The sequence below is a fragment of the Scyliorhinus torazame genome, chromosome 18 (genome assembly GCF_047496885.1).
Source record: "Scyliorhinus torazame isolate Kashiwa2021f chromosome 18, sScyTor2.1, whole genome shotgun sequence".
NCBI lineage: Eukaryota > Metazoa > Chordata > Chondrichthyes > Carcharhiniformes > Scyliorhinidae > Scyliorhinus > Scyliorhinus torazame.
Window position 1 is genome coordinate 72,694,211 of NC_092724.1, and position 19,121 is coordinate 72,713,331.

The 19,121-nt window shown below is 49.0% G+C and overlaps 1 protein-coding gene across 4 annotated transcripts in view; it reads right to left on the bottom strand.

Moving 5' to 3' along the window:
- The window catches only part of LOC140395297 (very low-density lipoprotein receptor-like), a 129,307-nt gene that overhangs the window by 77,773 nt on the left and 32,413 nt on the right, over positions 1–19,121 (bottom strand). For all 4 annotated transcript variants that reach the window (XM_072482893.1, XM_072482891.1, XM_072482890.1 and 1 more), the window contains exon 4: positions 10,943–11,068. In XM_072482893.1, coding sequence (XP_072338994.1) covers positions 10,943–11,068 — 126 coding nt within the window. The remainder of the gene's footprint in view (positions 1–10,942; positions 11,069–19,121) is intronic.

The window sequence follows — 19,121 nt, forward strand, 5'->3', positions numbered from 1 at the left end:
TCTGAAACATACAGAAGGTCACCCACATACAGCGAGACTGTGCACCCCACCCCGCCCGCCCCCCCCCTTCCAGTCCCTCGAGGCTCTCCGAGCAATTGCCAGCGGCTCTATAGCCAGTGCAAACAGCAGTGGGGGAGTGGGGGCACCCCTGTCTCGTCCCCCGGTGCAGACTAAAGTAGTCCGGTCGTCCTGTTCGTCCGTACACTTGCCACAGGAGACTGGTACAGCAACCTGACCCAGTCAATTAAGCCCCTCCCAAAACCGAACCGCCCCAGAACCTCCCATAAATAATCCCACTCAATCCGGTCAAAAGCTTTTTCCGCATCCATTGCGACCACTACCTCCACCTCCCTACTTTCCGGGGCATCATGATCACATTCAACAGCCTTCTTACATTGGCCACCAGCTGCCTGCCCTTAACGAACCCCGTTTGATCCTTCACAATGACGTTCGGCACACAATCCTCAATCCTAGAGGACAAAATATTGGCCAACAGTTTGGCGTCGACATTCAACAGGGATATCGGCCTGTAGGACCCACATAGCTCCGGGTTCTTGTCATGTTTCAGGATAAGCAAAATCGTGGCCTGTGACATCGTCTGGGGCAGAACCCCTCTTTCCCTTGCCTCATTAAACACCTTCATCAGCACCGGTCCCAATATCCCGGAGAACTTTTTATAGAACTCCGCTGGGTATCCGACCGGTCCTGGGGACTTACCCGACTGCATGGCCTTCAAGCTCTCGGTCATGATATTCAAACACACACATCATGATAGACAGACCAACAGACAAATCAGCACACACAACACGACAACCAATCATAGACAAGGACAGAGACAAGATAAGAGAAGAAACACGACACCTGGTGGCCAGTAGATCTGGAGACCAGGACAAGGACAGGACCTGATTAACATCACACACAGGGAGTCACCACGTGCAGAGTATCAAGACAGAACTGTAAATAATAAGTTGAAATAAAACAGCGTTGTACCAAATACAACCACGTTGGTTCATCTGTACATCAGAACACCCAACACTACATGGTACAGGAGTGGATCGATACCTGCCGGCAAACCTGCCATCCTGAGATATGGACATCACCAACAAACCGCAGCCGTTGCAAGTCGCTGGGAACCTTGGCACCAATTGGAAGCTTTTCAAGCAGCGATTTGAACTGTACATGCGAGCCAACGAGAAACAGAGTGCCTCGGACGAAACAAAGATTGCGATGCTCCTCACCACCGCAGGTCAGCACACCATCGATGTATTCAACTCACTGGTGTTCGCGGAAGACGAGAACCAATCCAAGTATGACACGGTCCTCCTCAAGCTAGACCAGCACTTTAACGTTGAAGTGAATGAAAGTTTTGAAAGGTATATCTTTCAGCAACGCCTGCAAGGTAAGGATGAGCTCTTTCAACCCTTTCTGACGCATCTCCGCATACTCGCGCAGTCCTGCGGTTACAGCAACACCTCAGAGTCCATGATCCGGGACCAGATTGTTTTTGGCGTTGCCTCCAGTGGCCTACGCCAGCAGCTTCTTAAAATTAAAGGCCTGACCTTAGCGTCTGCGGTGGAAGCTTGTGTCCTCCATGAAAATGCAACCAGCCGTTTTGCCCAATTTCAGGCAACCGAGTTGGCACGGAGGGGGTCTCTAGCCGTCGAATCGGCAAGCCAGGCCGCCCACGAGGCCGAACGCATCCAGGCAATTGATTATCTCCCGGCCCGCGGCCCGGACGAGGGCGGCCGTTTCCCGCGCTTTTCGCGGTCTCCCGCGCTTGTGCGCGCCAAAAACGGCAACATCGAGGGACGCACTGCGCAGGCGCGCCCGATGCAAGACCGAACTGCGCATGCGCAGTGGCGTAACGAACGCCGTGACGTCATGACGTGCGGCAACTGTGGAGCTGTACATTTAAAAGGGCAATGTCCTGCTAAAAACCGACAATGCCTACGATGTGGCACGATGGGCCACTACGCTGCCTACTGTCGAGCGGTTCAACCGATGGATCCTACACATCTCCGACAACCTCGCAGACACGTCAGGACCGTCCAGCCCGTACATCAGGACATCCAGCCAAATGACACAGATGACCAAGATGCTTTCCGGGTTTCAGTCATTGATGTGAACAGGGTCAACACCATCAATCCGGCCGATGAATGGAGTGCCACCCTGACGGTCAACCGATCGCAGATCACTTTCCGCCTGGACACTGGCGCATCCGCCAACCTCATAGCATATTCAGCATTCCATGCCATGAAGGTCAAACCACCTATCCAGCCATCCTGGTGCAAGATGGTTGACTATAACGGGAACGTCATCCCGGCCATGGGATCTTGCCAGCTCCAGGTGACACACAAAACGCACACGGCCACACTCGCCTTTGAAATTGTTTGCTCATCGAAAGATTCCTTGCTGGGCGCACAGGTATGCAAGGCTCTTCACCTTGTACAGCGAATTATGTCTCTCTCTCCAGACGACACATCCGACTTCCTGGATGCGGACTTCAACGCAAATCTCCAATCCCTCCTTGCTCACAACCAGGAGGTATGTGAAGGCATGGGGACACTACCATACACATACAAAGTTCGCCTCAAACCGGACGCCATCCCGGTCGTTCACGCACCTCACAGGGTTCCTGCGCCACTTAAAGACCGCCTCAAGTTGCAGCTGCAGGATCTCCAGGACCAAGGGGTCCTATCCAGGGTCACGGAGCCCACGCCATGGGTCAGCTCCATGGTGTGTGTCAAGAAGCCCTCTGGCGAGCTCCGCATCTGTATAGACCCTAAAGACCTAAATAATAACATTATGCGGGAACACTATCCCATACCTAAACGAGAGGAAATCACCAGTGAGATGGCCCAAGCCAAAATATTCACCAAACTGGATGCTTCTAAAGGATTTTGGCAAATCCAACTGGGCCCGTCCAGCCGAAAGCTATGTACTTTTAACACCCCTTTCGGCAGATTCTGCTACAACCGGATGCCATTTGGCATCATCTCGGCATCAGAGGTCTTCCACAGAATAATGGAGCAGATGATGGAAGGCATCGAAGGGGTACGCGTATATGTGGACGATATCATCATCTGGTCCACCACTCCGCAGGAGCACATACATCGTCTCCAACGCGTTTTCGCCCGCATACGAAACAATGGCCTGCGCCTCAACCGCGCCAAGTGTGCCTTTGGCCATACCGAATTGAAGTTCCTGGGGGACCACGTCTCCCGATCAGGGGTCCGTCCCGATGCGGACAAGGTAAGCGCCATCACAGCCATGCCGCGGCCGGCCGACAAGAAAGCTGTACTACGATTCCTGGGCATGGTCAACTTCCTCGGGAAATTCATTCCCAACCTTGCTTCCCACACAACGGCTCTGCGCCATCTCGTAAAGAAATCTACAGAGTTCCAGTGGCAACATGCACACCAGCTGGAATGGGAGAAGCTCAAACACAAACTGGCCACGGCACCAGTGTTGGCGTTCTTCGACACGTCTCGTCCCACCAAAATCTCAACTGATGCCAGCCAATCTGGTATTGGAGCAGTGCTCCTGCAGAAAGATAACACGTCGTCATGGGCCCCGGTTGCCTATGCATCACGGGCCATGACCCCTACGGAACAGCGCTACGCGCAAATTGAAAAAGAATGCCTGGGCTTGCTAACTGGTTTGGACAAGTTCCACGACTATGTGTATGGTCTTCCACGATTCACGGTCGAAACTGACCACCGCCCCCTGGTCAACATAATAAACAAGGACCTGAACGACATGACCCCTCGCCTCCAGCGCATCTTACTTAAACTCAGGAGGTATGATTTTCAACTGATCTACACTCCAGGGAAGGACCTCATCGTGGCGGATACCCTATCCCGAGCAGTGAGTACACCACCAGATGTGGAGGGGTTCGTATGTCAAGTTGAGGCACACGTGGCTTTGACAGCGGCAAATCTGCTGGCTAACGACCCCAGTCTGGCCCGCATACGCGCAGAGACAGCGGCTGACCCCCTTCTACAGCGAGTGATGCGCCACATGACGGAAGGTTGGCACAAAGGGCAGTGCCCGCAGTTCTATAATGTGCGAGATGACCCAACCACCATTGATGGGATCCTTCTGAAGCTAGACAGGGTTGTCATTCCGCACAGCATGCGCCAAATGATTCTCAATCAAACACACGAAGGCCACTTGGGAGTCGAGAAGTGCAGACGGAGGGCCTGAGAGGTGGTATATTGGCCGGGCATTAATGACGATATTGCCAACATGGTACTCAATTGCACAACCTGCCAGAGGTTTCAGCCGGCGCAACCTCCTGAGACGATTCTGCCCCATGAGCTTGTGACGTCCCCCTGGGCGAAGGTGGGTGTCGACCTATTTCACGCGCTTGGCATGGACTATATTATCATCATAGACTACTTCTCCAATTACCCAGAAGTCATACCCCTACACGATCTGACGTCGTCTGCAGTCATCAGGGCCTGCAAGGACACCTTTGCTCGCCACGGCATTCCGATGACTGTCATGTCGGACAATGGGCCCTGTTTCGCCAGCCGTGAATGGTCGTCCTTTGCCGCATCATATGGTTTCACACACGCAACATCCAGCCCTCTACATCCAGAGTCAAATGGAAAGGTGGAAAAAGGCGTTCACATTGCCAAGCGGCTCCTCTGCTGCCGGATCGGACTTTCACGTCGCCCTGCTGGCCTATCGATCGGCCCCGCTAGCCACGGGTCTCTCGCCAGCACAGCTAGTGATGGGTCGCACCCTCAGGACAACTGTGCCTTCCATCCTGACACCAACAACGGACCATGCTAAGGTACTGCACAAGATGCAACTGCAGCGTGATCGCCAGAAGAGTCTGTATGATACAAGGGCGACTGATCTTCCCCCCCTGTCCTCCGGGGATAAAGTCCGCATTCATCTGCCAAATGGTGGCTGGTCAGCACCTGCCGAAGTTCTCCGACGTGTGGCTCCCCTCTTGTTTCTGATACGCATGCCGGATGGATCAGTGCGTCGCCGCAATCGGCGAGCCCTTCGCCGCCTTCCACGCTCGCAACCGAAGAGTGCACACACGCCGGATCCTCCACTGGTTCCCGAGGATGACTTTGTGGAGCTGCTACAGATCATGCCCCTTCCATCGCCACCCGTGGCCAGGCTCGCACCTCAGCCGGTGGTTCTCGACCCACCCTTGAGACGGTCAACCCGAATCCGTCGCACACCTACTAGATTGGACTTATGAGACTGTTCACACGTTAAAGTTAAAACACTATTGTATTGTAACATGTTACTGTTTTATCATTCCAGATATCGTTTGACCGGACCACACTTCAAAGTTTTTCGTCTTCCTGTTTTGTTATGGTACAACCTCGTTAGCATGACACACCCGACATCGCCCCATGTGAATAGTTACGCCACATGCACCTGCTGCAAATATCACGCACACACACTTTTAGATGCACTCACGACACATTCGTATTTATAACCACGTAGGCACATAAGTTTGTAAAAACAGGGGGGATGTCATGATATTCAAACACACACATCATGATAGACACACCAACAGACAAATCAGCACACACAACACGACAACCAATCATAGACAAGGACAGAGACAAGATAAAAGAAGCACGACACCTGGTGGCCAGTAGATCTGGAGACCAGGACAAGGACAGGACCTGATTAACATCACACACAGGGAGTCACCACGTGCAGAGTATCAAGACAGAATTGTAAATAACAAGTTGAAATAAAACAGCGTTGTACCAAATACAACCGTGTTGGTTCATTTGTACATCAGAACACCCAACACTACACCCTCCACTATCTCTTCCAACCCGATCGGGGCCCCCAGTCCTTCTACCAGCTCCCGTCCACCTTTGGGAAAGTCAGCCCCTCCAGGAAGTGCCTCATCCCCTCAGGCCCCGCAGGGGGTTCCGCCTGCTGTAGAAATTCCTGAGCGTCTTACTCATCCCTGCCGTATCCCCAACCAAGTTCCCATCCCCGTCAATAACTTTCCCTATTTCTCTAGCCACCTTCCTCTTTCTGAGCTGCTGTGCAAGCATCCTGCTAACCTTCTCACCGTGCTCGTAGATCACCCCCTCGCCTTTCTGAGCTGTTCCACTGCCCTCACTGTGGTTAACAAGCCAAACTCCGCCTGGAGTCTCCGCGTACCTCCTGTCGACTTGTAGAATCTCTTTTACCAGTCGGTCCGTCTCTGTCCTGACCGTCCTGTCCCCGAGAGCCCTGATCGAGATCAGCTCTCCTCTCACCAGTGCCTTCAGCGTCTCCCACCGCTGCTGAGACCGCCCCCGTATCATTTACCTGCAGGTAATTTTGTATGCATTTCTTCAGCCTCTCACACACCGCTTCGCCTGCCAACAGCCCGACATCTAACCTCCATTGCAGGCGCTGATTGCTATCTTTACTAACCTGCAGGTCAACCCAGTGTGGAGCATGGTCCGAGATTGTGATCGCCGAGTACCCCGTGTCCACCACCCCTGTCAGCAAGGCCCTACCCAAAATAAAGAAATCGATCCGAGAGTATACCATAAGACCATAAGACATAGGAGCGGAAGTAAGGCCATTCGGCCCATCAAGTCCACTCCACCATTCAATCATGGCTGATTTCAACTCCATTTACCCGCTCTCTCTCCATAGCCCTTAATTCCTCGAGAAATCAAGAATTTATCAACTTCTGTCTTAAAGACACTCAACGTCCCGGCCTCCACCGCCCTCTGTGGCAATGAATTCCACAGACCCACCACTCTCTGGCTGAAGAAATTTCTCCTCATCTCTGTTCTAAAGTGACTCCCTTTTATTCTAAGGCTGTGCCCCCGGGTCCTAGTCTCCCCTGCTAATGGAAACAACTTCCCTACATCCACCCTATCTAAGCCATTCATTATCTTGTAAGTTTCTATTAGATCTCCCCTCAACCTCCTAAACTCCAATGAATATAATCCCAGGATCCTCAGACGTTCATCGTATGTTAGGCCTACCATTCCTGGGATCATCCATGTGAATCTCCGCTGGAACCGCTCCAGTGCCAGTATGTCCTTCCTGAGGTGTGGGGCCCTATACGTTATGCACGTGGGAGTAGAACCCTTGGCTGCCTAAATCTCCATGGATCCACCCCCCCCTTCTGCTCTATGAACCCTTTCAGTTCCTTTGCCATTGCTGGCACCCTGCCCGTTTGAGCTTGACCGGTCCAAGCCGGGATCAATAACTGTATTCAAGTCTCCTCCCATGACCAGCTTGTGCGAGTCCACTTCCGGTATCTTCCCCAGCATCCTCTTTATAAATTCCACGTTATCCCAATTTGGGGCATATACATTAACCAGCACTACCTTCAACCCCTCCAGCTTACCACTAACCATGATACATCGACCTCCCACATCCAAAACTAGTCTACCCACCTCAAATATCACCCGCTTATTAATCAAGATCGCAACCTCTCTAGTCTTCGTGTCCAGCCCCGAGTGGAAGACCTGACTGACCCAGCCTTTCCTCAATCTAACCTGGTCCACTACTCTAAGGTGCATCTCCTGCAGCATTACCACGTCCGCCTTCAGTCCCCTCAGGTGCGCGAACACACGTGCCCTCTTAACCAGCCCATTTAACCCTCGAACATTCCAGGTGATCAGCCTAGTTGGGGGGCAAAGTGCCCCCCCCTCCTCTGCCGATCGACCATCCGCTTTCTTGGGCCCGCCTCCAGCCCAAGCGCCGCGCCTCCTCCTGCCCGCCCCCCGGCACCGACCTCCTCTCTGCCCCTCAACCGAAGTCCCTCCCTCGTCAGCAGAACAACTACCCCTCCTCCCCCCTAGCAACACCACTCTGAAACCTAACCCGTACAATAAACTAAACATATGCACCCCCCCACTGCACTTCCATGAGCTAGCTCACCCAGCTAGCTTGGTGGACCCCGCCCCCAGTGCCAAAAAGTCTCCCACCTATTGTTCCCTCACTCCCCTCCCCCCGCTCATACAAATAAATTCCCTCATCTAACGATCCCCACACAATCACCCAACTGAAAGAAAAACACCAAAACCCAAACAAGCACGTCTCCATCCCACAAAGTGCACATCTAAGCAAAAAGGCATTGCCAACATTCACTAAAAAGAAAACCTGAAAACGAAAAACTTTTCGCCCCCTTCTTAAACTGAACTCAAAAACAGAAGAGAAATAAAACCCAATATGAGCCAACAGATTGCATCAAAGTTCGAAAGTTCTCAGCCCACCACCAGTCCTTTTCTTTTCGCGAAGTCCAGCGCGTCTTCGGGCGACTCCAAATAATGATGCTGGTCCTCATATGTGACCCAGAGATGAGCCGGATACAGCAGTCCAAACTTCACCTGTTTCTTATAGAAGATTGACTTAACTTGGTTGAAGCCTGCCCTTTTCCTTGCCACCTCCACACTCAGGTCCTGGTAAACCCGCAGCATACTGTTGTCCCACTTACAGCTCCTCGTTCGTTTGGCCCACTGAAGAATACATTCCTTGTCCAGGAATCTGTGGAATCTCACCACCATTGGCCTCGGAGGGTCCCCCGTTCACGGCTTCCTCGCAATCGCTCTATACGCCCTGTCCACCTCCAAGGGTCGGGAGAATGTCCCCTCCCCCAGCAGCTTTTCAAACATACCCGCTATGTATGCCCCAGCATCAGCTCCCTCAGACCCCTCCGGGAGCCCGACAATTCTTAAGTTCTGCCGACGGGATCTACTCGCTAGATCCTCCACCTTCTCCAGAAGCCTTTTCTGCTGGTCCCTCAACATCCCCACCTCCAGCTCCACCGCTGTGTGATGCTCCTCCTGCTCAGTCAGCGCCTTCTCAACCTTCTGGATCGCCCGATCCTGGGCGTCCAATCTGTGCTCCAGCCGATTAATCGACTCTTTAATCGGGTCCAGACAGTCCCGTTTCTGCTTGGCAAAGCCGTCCTGGATGACCTGCATCAACTGCTCCGTTGATCGCTGGGCCGACACACCAGGGGTCCGGTCCTCGGCCATGCTGTCTCCTGCTGCAGCTTCAGCACAGATCTTGCCTGTCTTTTTATTTCTGCCTTTTCGTGCACTTCTGGTTCTTTTCTCCATACACCGATACGTGGAAACGGTGCCCAATTGCCTGAGCCTTCGAATTTACAGTTTAAAACCGGAACAAAGTCGGGGGGAAAGGTCCAAAAGTCCGACCAGAGCGGGAGCCACCAAATGTGCGACTTACTCCTTCACAGCCGCCACCGGAAGTCAGTGGCTGCTATCTTGACTGCTGCCAGGACTCCAAGCCTGATGTCCTCCTGGAACTCCTTTAGCTCTCTGGTGAGGAACTTCCTCCAGCAGCCCTCCAGCAAGGGCAGTTCCTTGCACGGTTTGTTGGCCCCTCTCCTTCAGGTGCTGCTGGGGCTTCCTCACCTCATGGGTCCACCATTTCTCCAGGCTTCTGTTGCCTCTTTTCCTTGCGACCTCTGGTACAGCTGTTGTTTGGCATTTCAGCAAATATCTTATATCTTTGTATGTAGGTTGAAGAGGGTGATGAGATGATGCTCTTTTTTCCCCTCGGTTCTGGCTGGCTATTTCGGATAAAATTGCCTAAAATCGATCTCCTAGGACATAGAACATAGAAAATACAGCACAGAACAGGCCCTTCGGCCCACGATGTTGTGCCGAACCTTTGTCCTAGATTAATCATAGATTATCATTGAATTTACAGTGCAGAAGGAGGCCATTCGCGCGCCCCCCCCCCCCCCCCCCCCCCCCCCCGAGTCTGCACCGGCTCTCGGAAAGAGCACCCCACCCAAACCCAACACCTTCACCCAACACCAAGGGCAAATTTGGACACTAAGGGCAATTTATCATGGCCAATCCACCTACCCTGCATATCTTTGGACTGTGGGAGGAAACCGGAGCACCCGGAGGAAACCGACGCAGACACGGGGAGGACGTGCAGACTCCGCACAGACAGTGACCCAAGCCGGAATCGAACCTGGGACCCTGGAGCTGTGAAGCAATTGTGCTATCCACAATGCTACCGTGCTGCCCTTAAGAACTAATAAATCTACACTATATCATTTTACCGTAATCCATGTACCTATCCAATAGCTGCTTGAAGGTCCCTAATGTTTCCGACTCAACTACTTCCACAGGCAGTGCATTCCATGCCCCCACTACTCTCTGGGTAAAGAACCTACCTCTGATATCCCTCCTATATCTTCCACCTTTCACCTTAAATTTATGTCCCCTTGTCATGGTTTGTTCCACCCGGGGAAAAAGTCTCTGACTGGCTACTCTATCTATTCCCCTGATCATCTTATAAACCTCTATCAAGTCGCCCCTCATCCTTCTCCGTTCTAATGAGAAAAGGCCTAGCACCCTCAACCTTTCCTCGTCAGACCTACTCTCCATTCCAGGTAATATCCTGGTAAATCTTCTTTGCACCTTTTCCAAAGCTTCCACATCCTTCCTAAAATGAGGTGACCAGAACTGTACACAGTACTCCAAATGTGGCCTTACCAAAGTTTTGTACAGCTGCATCATCACCTCACGGCTCTTAAATTCAATCCCTCTGTTAATGAACGCGGGCACACCATAGGCCTTCTTCACAGCTCTATCCACTTGAGTGGCAACTTTCAAAGATGTATGAACATAGACACCAAGATCTCTCTGCTCCTCCACATTGCCAAGAATTCTACCGTTAACCCTGTATTCCGCATTCATATTTGTCCTTCCAAAATGGACAACCTCACACTTTTCAGGGTTAAACTCCATCTTCCGCCTTCCGTGCGTCCGCTCAGCACATCCCCGTTACCGGAAGTCCATAAAGATCAAAGACTGATCATCAAACCATTACCTGTTTTTAATTTCAGTACTCGCTGCACTACATCTAATTCGTCCTTTTCCCAAATGACAAGGGGACCAAAGGTTTAAAGAGGGAAATGATGTTTAAAGATGTTATTTAAAGAATAACAACATACCTGTAGCTTGGCAAGTGCCAGTGTGTGGATTCTTTTGGTATCCCTGGTAACAGTTGCACGTGTACGATCCATGCAGGTTAACACAAATTTGGTCACACATATCAGAGTTTCTACAATCATCCACATCTGAAGAGGAACACAACATATTACTGAATTAAATGCTGATCAATGAACGCACCACCATGCCGCCCACTTGATAAAGTTTAAACAATCTGGCTTTGCATATTTCAATCCCTCTAAATATTTATTTTATGTCCCTCCCTCTTCTCGTTTCCTGTTTCTCCCGCTTGCAGGGATCAAGCTTAATTCAAACTTCAATAATTAGAGATGAAATTCTAATGTACCAGAATTTATCGAAGCAATATATAATTAATTAGTGCTTCTTTGATTTTATTTCCAATATTTCATACATTGACAGACACAATTCGTAACCTGGTTTCATGTTTTTAAATTTATTACACAGCAGAGCTGTGAATAGTTACCATTTTATTTCTTCCTGCCGCTGTTGCCCCTCTCTGTACAGTGCAGTAGGCCATTCGGCCCATCTAGTCCACACCGGCCCCCTGAAAGAGCACCCCACCCAGGCCCACTCCCCCGCCCTATCCCCGTAAGCCCAACTACGGTTTGAACACTAAGGGACAATTTAACAAAGCCAATCCACCTAATCTACACATCTTTGGTGTCATGTGAGAGTTTCTTTAAGAAATGGGTGTTTATAAATGGGTGTGTATATAAATATCTGTAGTGAGAGTACCTTTAATAAAATTGGGTGTTTACTACTGCAGTGATGTCAGAGAGTGGGTGGAGCTGGGCTGTCTGTCAGCTTTTTACTTTAGTTTTAGGCTGTTTGCTGCAGGGTGTGTTTTAGTTTCGTTTTCAGTGTTGGAGCTGAAGCCAGACCAAGCAGGTGTACTGCTGTTCTCTCTGCCATCAAAAGACTATCTCTTGATCATTTGGTGAATTCAGAATTATAAATGTTTTCAGTAGTGACTTTAACCTGATGTGCTTCTGGTAAAAGGTGTTTTTAAGTCTGATGGATGTTAAAAGGAATGCTTAAATCATTACTTAGTGTTGTACTCTTTGGGGTTGTATTTGAATTGATGGTTGCAAAGATGTTCACCGTATGTTTTAAAAAGATTAACTTGAGTTCATAGAATAAACATTGTTTTGCTTTTAAAAATACTTTTCCATTTCTGCTGTACCACACCTGTAGAGTGGGCCGTGTGCTCCCCATACCACAATTTATTAAAAGTTGTGGGTCAGGTGAACTCCAAGATACACTTTGGGGTTCTCTAATTCCTGGCCCATAACAAATTGGGGGCTCGAGGGGGACAGCACGGTAGCATAGTGGTTAGCACAATTGCTTCACAGCTCCAGGATCCCAGGTTCGATTCCCGGCTTGGGTCACTGTCTGTGCAGAGTCTGCACGTTCTCCCCGTGTGTGCGTGGGTTTCCTCCGGGTGCTCCGGTTTCCTCCCACAGTCCAAAGATGTGCAGGTTAGGTGAATTGGCCATACTAAATTGCCCTTAGTGTCCAAAATTGCCCTGAGTGTTGGGTGGGGTTACTGGGTTCTGGGGATAGGGTGGAGGTGTGGGCTTGGATAGGGTGGTCTTTCCAAGAGCCGGTGCAGACTCGATGGGCCGAATGGCTTCCTTCTGCACTGTAACTTCTATGAAAAGTTTATCTATTGGATTGGCTTAGTGAACTTAAAGACAGTGAGGGATGAGCAGATTGTGGTTGCTTTTCAGGTGTGGTATTCTAGTTTAGTAGGGAGTGTGTTGTGGACAATGGCCCTTTCAAAGGCTCAGAAGTTTTTGGGGGTGAAGACGGTCACACGCAGTACCTTACGGACAGAGACTAAAAGCAGACTGTTAGATTTGGCAAAAACATTGCAGTTAACAAGATGCGAAAAGATGAGGTAATTATGCCAGTGGTTAAGCATTTAAAATTGTCTGAGATACAGTTTGGCTCATTGGAAATGGCAAAAATTCAGTTGCAAATTAAACAAATGGAACACGAGAAAGAATTAACACAGCTTCAATACAAAAGAGAGGAAAAAGAGAGAGAGAGCGGAAAAAGAAAGAGATAGAGCGGAAAGAGAAAGAGAAAGAGAGGGGGAGGGAAAAGAAAAGGAGAGAGAAGAAAGGAGAAAAGAAAGAATAGCCGTAGCAGAACAAAAAGAAAGAGAAAGGGAGATACAGATCAGGGAAAAAAATAACGAGAGTTTGAACTTCAGAAAATGGCCATGAAACATAACAGTCAGTTAAAATTGGCAGACGTAAAGGGATACGTACAGTTGGATGATAATGATGAGGATAGTTAGAAAGAGCGTCACAGTCGAAGGCTTGGTGGGGATCTATTTAAAAATGTCCAAGCATTGGCAAGGTTTATGAGAAGGAGATAGAAGCCTTTTTCATTTCATTTGAGGAGGTGGCTAAACAAATGAAATGGCCACTGGACATGTGGGTATTACTGATTCAAACAAAGCTGGTAGGTAGAGCTAGTGAAGTGTTTGCATCACTACCGGAGGAGGTATCTGGGACGTATGAGGAGGTGAAAAAATCCATCTTAGGTGCATATGAACTAGTGCCTGAAGCTTACAGACAAAGTTTTAGAAATTTAAGGAAATAATTTGGTCAAACATACATGGAGTTTGAAAGGCTCAAATAGAGTAATTTTGATAGGTGGATAAGGGCTTTGAAAATAGACCAAACGTATGAAGCTCTCAGAGAAATTATACTTTTGGAGGAGTTTAAAAATTCAATTTCTGACGTAGTGAGAATTCATGTGGAAGAGCAGAGGGTTAAAACTGCGAGGTTAGCAGCAGAAATGGCAGATGATTATGAATTAGTTCATAAATCAAAGCTTGGTTTCCGACATCAGTTTCAGCCTGTGAGGGATAGAAACTGGGGACATGAGAAATACTCAAGTGGTAACGGTAAAGGTGATCTGATGGGAGATAATAAGGAGAGTGTATCTCAGATTAAAAAAGAAATCCAGGAGGGTGGAAGCGACATGAAAAGTTTCAAATGTTTTCACTGTAATAAACTAGGCCGTGTAAAGTCACAGTGTTGGTGGTTGAAGAAAAGCACTGGGAAGGCTGATGTGGTAAAACAGGATGAGACAGTGGGGTTTGTTAAAGTGGTAAAGGAAAGCGCAAGTGAAGCGAAGGAGGTGCAAACAATTGTACAGACTGATCAAGAGGTGATTGATAAGAAGGTGCCAGATCGCTTTAAAGAATTTACTTATGTGGGTAAAGTTTACTCATGTGTATCAGGAGGAGTAGGTAAAGAAGTCACAATTTTAAGAGATACGGGAGCTAGTCAATCTTTAATGGTAAGAGATGAGGAATTATGTGGTTTGTGAAGAATGTTGCCAGAAAAGGTGGTAGGTAATATGTGGAATTCAGGGTGAGAGGAGTAGTGTTCAATTATATAAGGTAAGGTTGGAAAGTCCAGTGAAGAGTCGTGAAGTGGTAGTAGGAGTAATAGAGAAACTATCTTGTCCAGGAATACAGTTTATCTTGGGTAATGATATAGCTGGATCGCAGGTGGGAGTGATGCCTACTGTGGTTGATAAGCCAGTGGAAAATCAGACAACTGAAGTGTTGAAGGACGAATATCCTGGGATTTTTCCGGATTATGTAGTAACAAGGTCGCAAAGTCACAGGAGAAATCAAAGAGTGAAGATGAAGTTGAAGTGCAATTATCAGAAACAATATTTGATCAGATGGGTTGAAAAAGAACAAGAACAGGGAGGATGAGGTGGATATTTTTAGTTCAGGAAAATTGGCGGAATTACAACAGAAAGATGTAGAAATAAAACGGCTGTATCAAAAAGCATACACGAAAGCGGAATCTGCGTGTATACCAGAGTGTTATTACCGTAAATGTGATGTCTTGATGAGAAAATGGAGACCTGTACATATGCAGGCGGATGAAAAGTGGGCAGAAGTTCATCAAGTAGTATTGCCGGTAGGGTACAGAAAGGAGGTGTTGTGAGTTGCACATGAGATACAAGTGGGAGGTCATTTGGGAATAAGGAAAACTCAAGCTAAAATCCCAAAACATTTTTATTGGCCTGGACTACATGAAGATGTAGTTAAATTATGTCAATCATGTCACACATGTCAACTGATAGGGAAACCTCAAGCAGTGATAAAACCAGCGCCCCTAATACCCATTCCAGCATTTGAGGAACCTTTTACAAGGGCCCCAATTGATTGCGTAGGACCGCTTCCTAAAACAAAAAGTGGGAATCAATATCTTTTGACAATAATGGATGTGTCTACTAGGTTTCCAGAGGCCATTCCAGTACGTAATATTACAGCTAAAAAGATTGTGGAGGAGTTACTTAAATTTTTTACTAGATATGGACTACCCACAGAAATACAATCAGATCAAGGATCAAATTTTTCCTCAAAGTTATGGATAGCTTAGGAATAAAACAATTTAAATCAACTGCATACCATTCAGAATCGCAGGGAGCGTTAGAAAGATGGCATCAGACATTAAAGACAATGTTGAGGGCTTATTGTCAAGATTATCCAGAGGATTGGGACAAAGGAATTCCATTCGTACTGTTTGCAATTAGGGATGCTCCTAATGAGTCAACCAAATTTAGTCCTTTTGAACTAATATTTAGTCATGAGGTAAGAAGACCACTTAAATTGATTAAGGAAAAATTGGTGAGTGAGAAAGCAGAACTTGCATTATTGGATTAAGTGTCAAATTTTAGGGAACGATTAAATAGAGCAGGTGAATTGGCTAGACAACATTTGAAAGTTGCACAAAATGTGATGAAATGGGTCGTGGACAAGAAATCCAAAGTTCGTAATTTTGCCAGTGGAGATAAAGTTTTAGTATTGTTACCAGTGGAAGGTGAGCCTTTAAAAGCTAGGTTTTGTGGACCTTATCAGATTGAAAGGAAATTAAGTGAGGTGAATTATGTGGTAAAAACACCAGATAGGGAAGTCGCTACGTTATGGTTAGCGGGAAGCTGGAAGGTGGTCCTGGTCAACATATATGCGCCAAACTGGGATGATGCGGATTTCATAAAGAGGGTGCTGGGGAAGATACCCAACCTGGATTCCCACAAGCTGATTATGGGAGGGGACTTCAATACAGTTATTGATCCAGGCCTGGACCGGTCGTGCTCAAAACAGGCAGAGTGTCAGCAATGGGAAAAGAGCTGAGGGAGTCATGGAGCAGATGGGGGGGGGGGGGGGGGGGGGGGGGGGTCGACCCGTGGAGGTTTGAAAGGCCGACAGGGAAGGAGTTCTCCTTTTTCTCGCATGTCCATAGGGTCTACTCCCGGATCAATTTTTTAAATACTGAGTAGGGATCTACTGACAGGGGTGGTGGATGTGCAATATTCGGCAATCACCATTTCCGACCATGCCCCGCATTGGGTCGAGTAACAGGTGAGTGAAGAAAGCTTCCAGTGCCCGCAGGAGGCTGGATGTGGGACTGCTGGCGGACGAAAGGGTGTGCGAGAGGGTGAGGAAGTGTGTACAAAACTACCTGCAGGTCAACGATACAGGGGAAGTCTCAGCAACGGGTGGTGTGGGAGGCGCTCAAGGCAGTGGTGAGAGGGGAGCTGATTTCAATCCGGGCTCACAGAGACAAAACGGACAGGGCAGAAATGGACCGACTGTTAGCGGAGATCCTGCAGATTGACAGGAGGTATGCGGAGAACCCTAGTGCGGAGCTCTTGAGGGAGCGGAGTAGGCTGCAGGCGGAGTTTGGGGCAGTGTCCACGGGTAAGGCAGTGGAGCAGCTCAGAAAGGCGAGGTGTGCGGTATATGAACATGGAGAGAAAGCCAGCAGGACGCTGGCTCAGCAGCTCAGAAAGAGGGAGGCGGCTAGGGCAATAGGTAAAGTGGTGGGTGGAGGCGGTACCTTGGTAGGGGATGCAGCGGGTGTGAACAGGGCTTTCAAGGACTTTGATAGCACTCTATAGCTCGGAGCCCCCCACGGGGCCAGAGGGGATGAGATACTTCTTAGACGGCCTGACATTCCCAAAGGTGGGTAGGGAGCTAGTAGAAGGGCTGGGCGCCTCGATCGGAGCTGAGGAGATATTTGAGGGCTTACAGGCCATGCAGTCAGGTAAAGGCCCGGGGCCAGATGGGTGCCCGGTTAAATTTTATAAAAAGTTCTCCGGGATATTGGGGCCACTGCTGGTTAAGGTTTTTGGATCAAGGTGAAGAGGGTGATGCTCGAGCGGAACTGGGGGGGAAGGGAGGCTTGCACTGCCGAATTTCAGCAATTATTATTGGGCGGCTAACAAAGCCATGATAAGGAAGTGGGTGGTGGGGTGGACGTCGGCTTGGGAGCGGGTTGAGGCAGCCTCATGTAGGGGTACCAGTCTGGGGGCGTTGGTGACGGCACCTCTGCCGTTCCCGCCGGCGCGCTTCTCCACCAGTCCTGTAGTGGTAGCGGCCCTTCGGATCTGGGGACAGTGGAGGAGGCACGTGAGAGCATCGGTCTGGTCCCCGATATATGACAACCATCGGTTTGCCCCGGGGAGGTTGGACGGGGGGGGTTTCGGGTATGGCGGAGGGCGGGGATTGAGCGAATGGGCGATTTGTTTCTGGGAGGGAGCTTCCCTAGCTTGAGGGCGCTCGAGGCCAAGTTTGGGTTGACGAGGGGGAATGAATTCCGGTATATTCAGGTGCGGGACTTTTTGCGTAGGCAGGTGCCATCTTTTCCACTCTTGCCACTGAGGGGGATCCAAGATAGGGTAGTGTCTAGAGGATGGGTGGGGGAGGGAAGTGTCTTGGATATTTACAAGGAGCTCATGGGGGCGGAGGAGATGCAGACCGAGGAGCTGAGGCATAAATGGGAGGAGGAGTTGGGAGGGGAGTTTGAGGAAGGCCTGTGGGAGGCTGAGCAGGGTTAACGGGACTGCAACATGTGCCAGGCTTAGCCTGATTCAATTTAAGATCGTCCACCGGGCCAAAATGACAGTGTCCCGGATGAGCAGATTCTTCGGCGTAGAGGACAAGTGCGTGAAGTGTCTGAGAGGATCGGCAGACCATGGGCTTGTCCAAAACTTAGGAGATACTGGCAGGGGTTCGAGCAAGTCATGTCTAGAGTATTGAACACAAGGGTGGCAATGAGTCCAGAGGTGGCGATTCTTGGGGTTTCAGAGGCCCCGGAAGTCCAGGGGGAGAAAAAGGCTGACGTCTTGGCCTTTGCTTCCCTGGTAGCCCGGAGACGGATACTTCTAGCTTGGAGGAACTCAAAGCCCCTGGAGTCGGAAGCCTGGCTGTCAGACATGGCGATTTTCCTGGGCTTAGAGAAAATCAAGTTCACCTTGAGAGGGTCATTGTTAGGGTTCGCCCAGAGGTGGCAACCATTCATTGACTTCTTTGCGGAGAGGGGAATGTAGTATAGGGTCAATTAGGCAGATCTGGGTGGGGCTGGCTACGGCAATTGCACTATGTACTTTGTTTACTGTACAGTCGTTTTGTTTTCTCGTTTTGTAATTCTACTGTTTACAATGCCAAAAAATACCTCATTAAAATTGTTTATTAAAAAAAAAGCACCAGATAGAAGGAAGACTCACCGAGTTTATCATGTGAATATGCTTAAAAGGTACTTTGAAAGGGAAGGAGAAAAAGGAGGAGGTTTTAATGATTCTAACTCAGTGACGAACCAAATCCAGATGACTGTGAATTTGACATACCTCAAATTAAATTGGAAAACGAGGATGTTCTTAAAAATTGGGATAAATTGTTGAGTTATTTTCCGAGGAAAAACAGACTGACCCGACAGAGTTATTGATATCACATGGGCAAGTTTGTAGAGATAAATTGGGAAGTACTAAAATGGCTATACATGATGTAGATGTGGGAAATGCTGTTCCAATCAAACAACATCCATATAGATTAACCCTTTAAAATTGGCACTGGTTAACAAAGAAATTGAAAGTGTACTTAAAAATGGCATAATGGAAGTGGGTTGCAGCCAATGGAGCTCAACATTAGTGATGGTAACGAAACCGGACAGTACCCAACGATTGTGTGTGGACTATAGAAAGGTTAATGCAGTTACAAGAACAGACTCTTATCCTATCCCACGCTGGGAGGACTGCATTGAGAAGGTGTGATAATCAGCTTTTATTTCCAAACTGGATTTACTGGTTACCGGCAGGTACCTTTATCTGAAAGGGCGA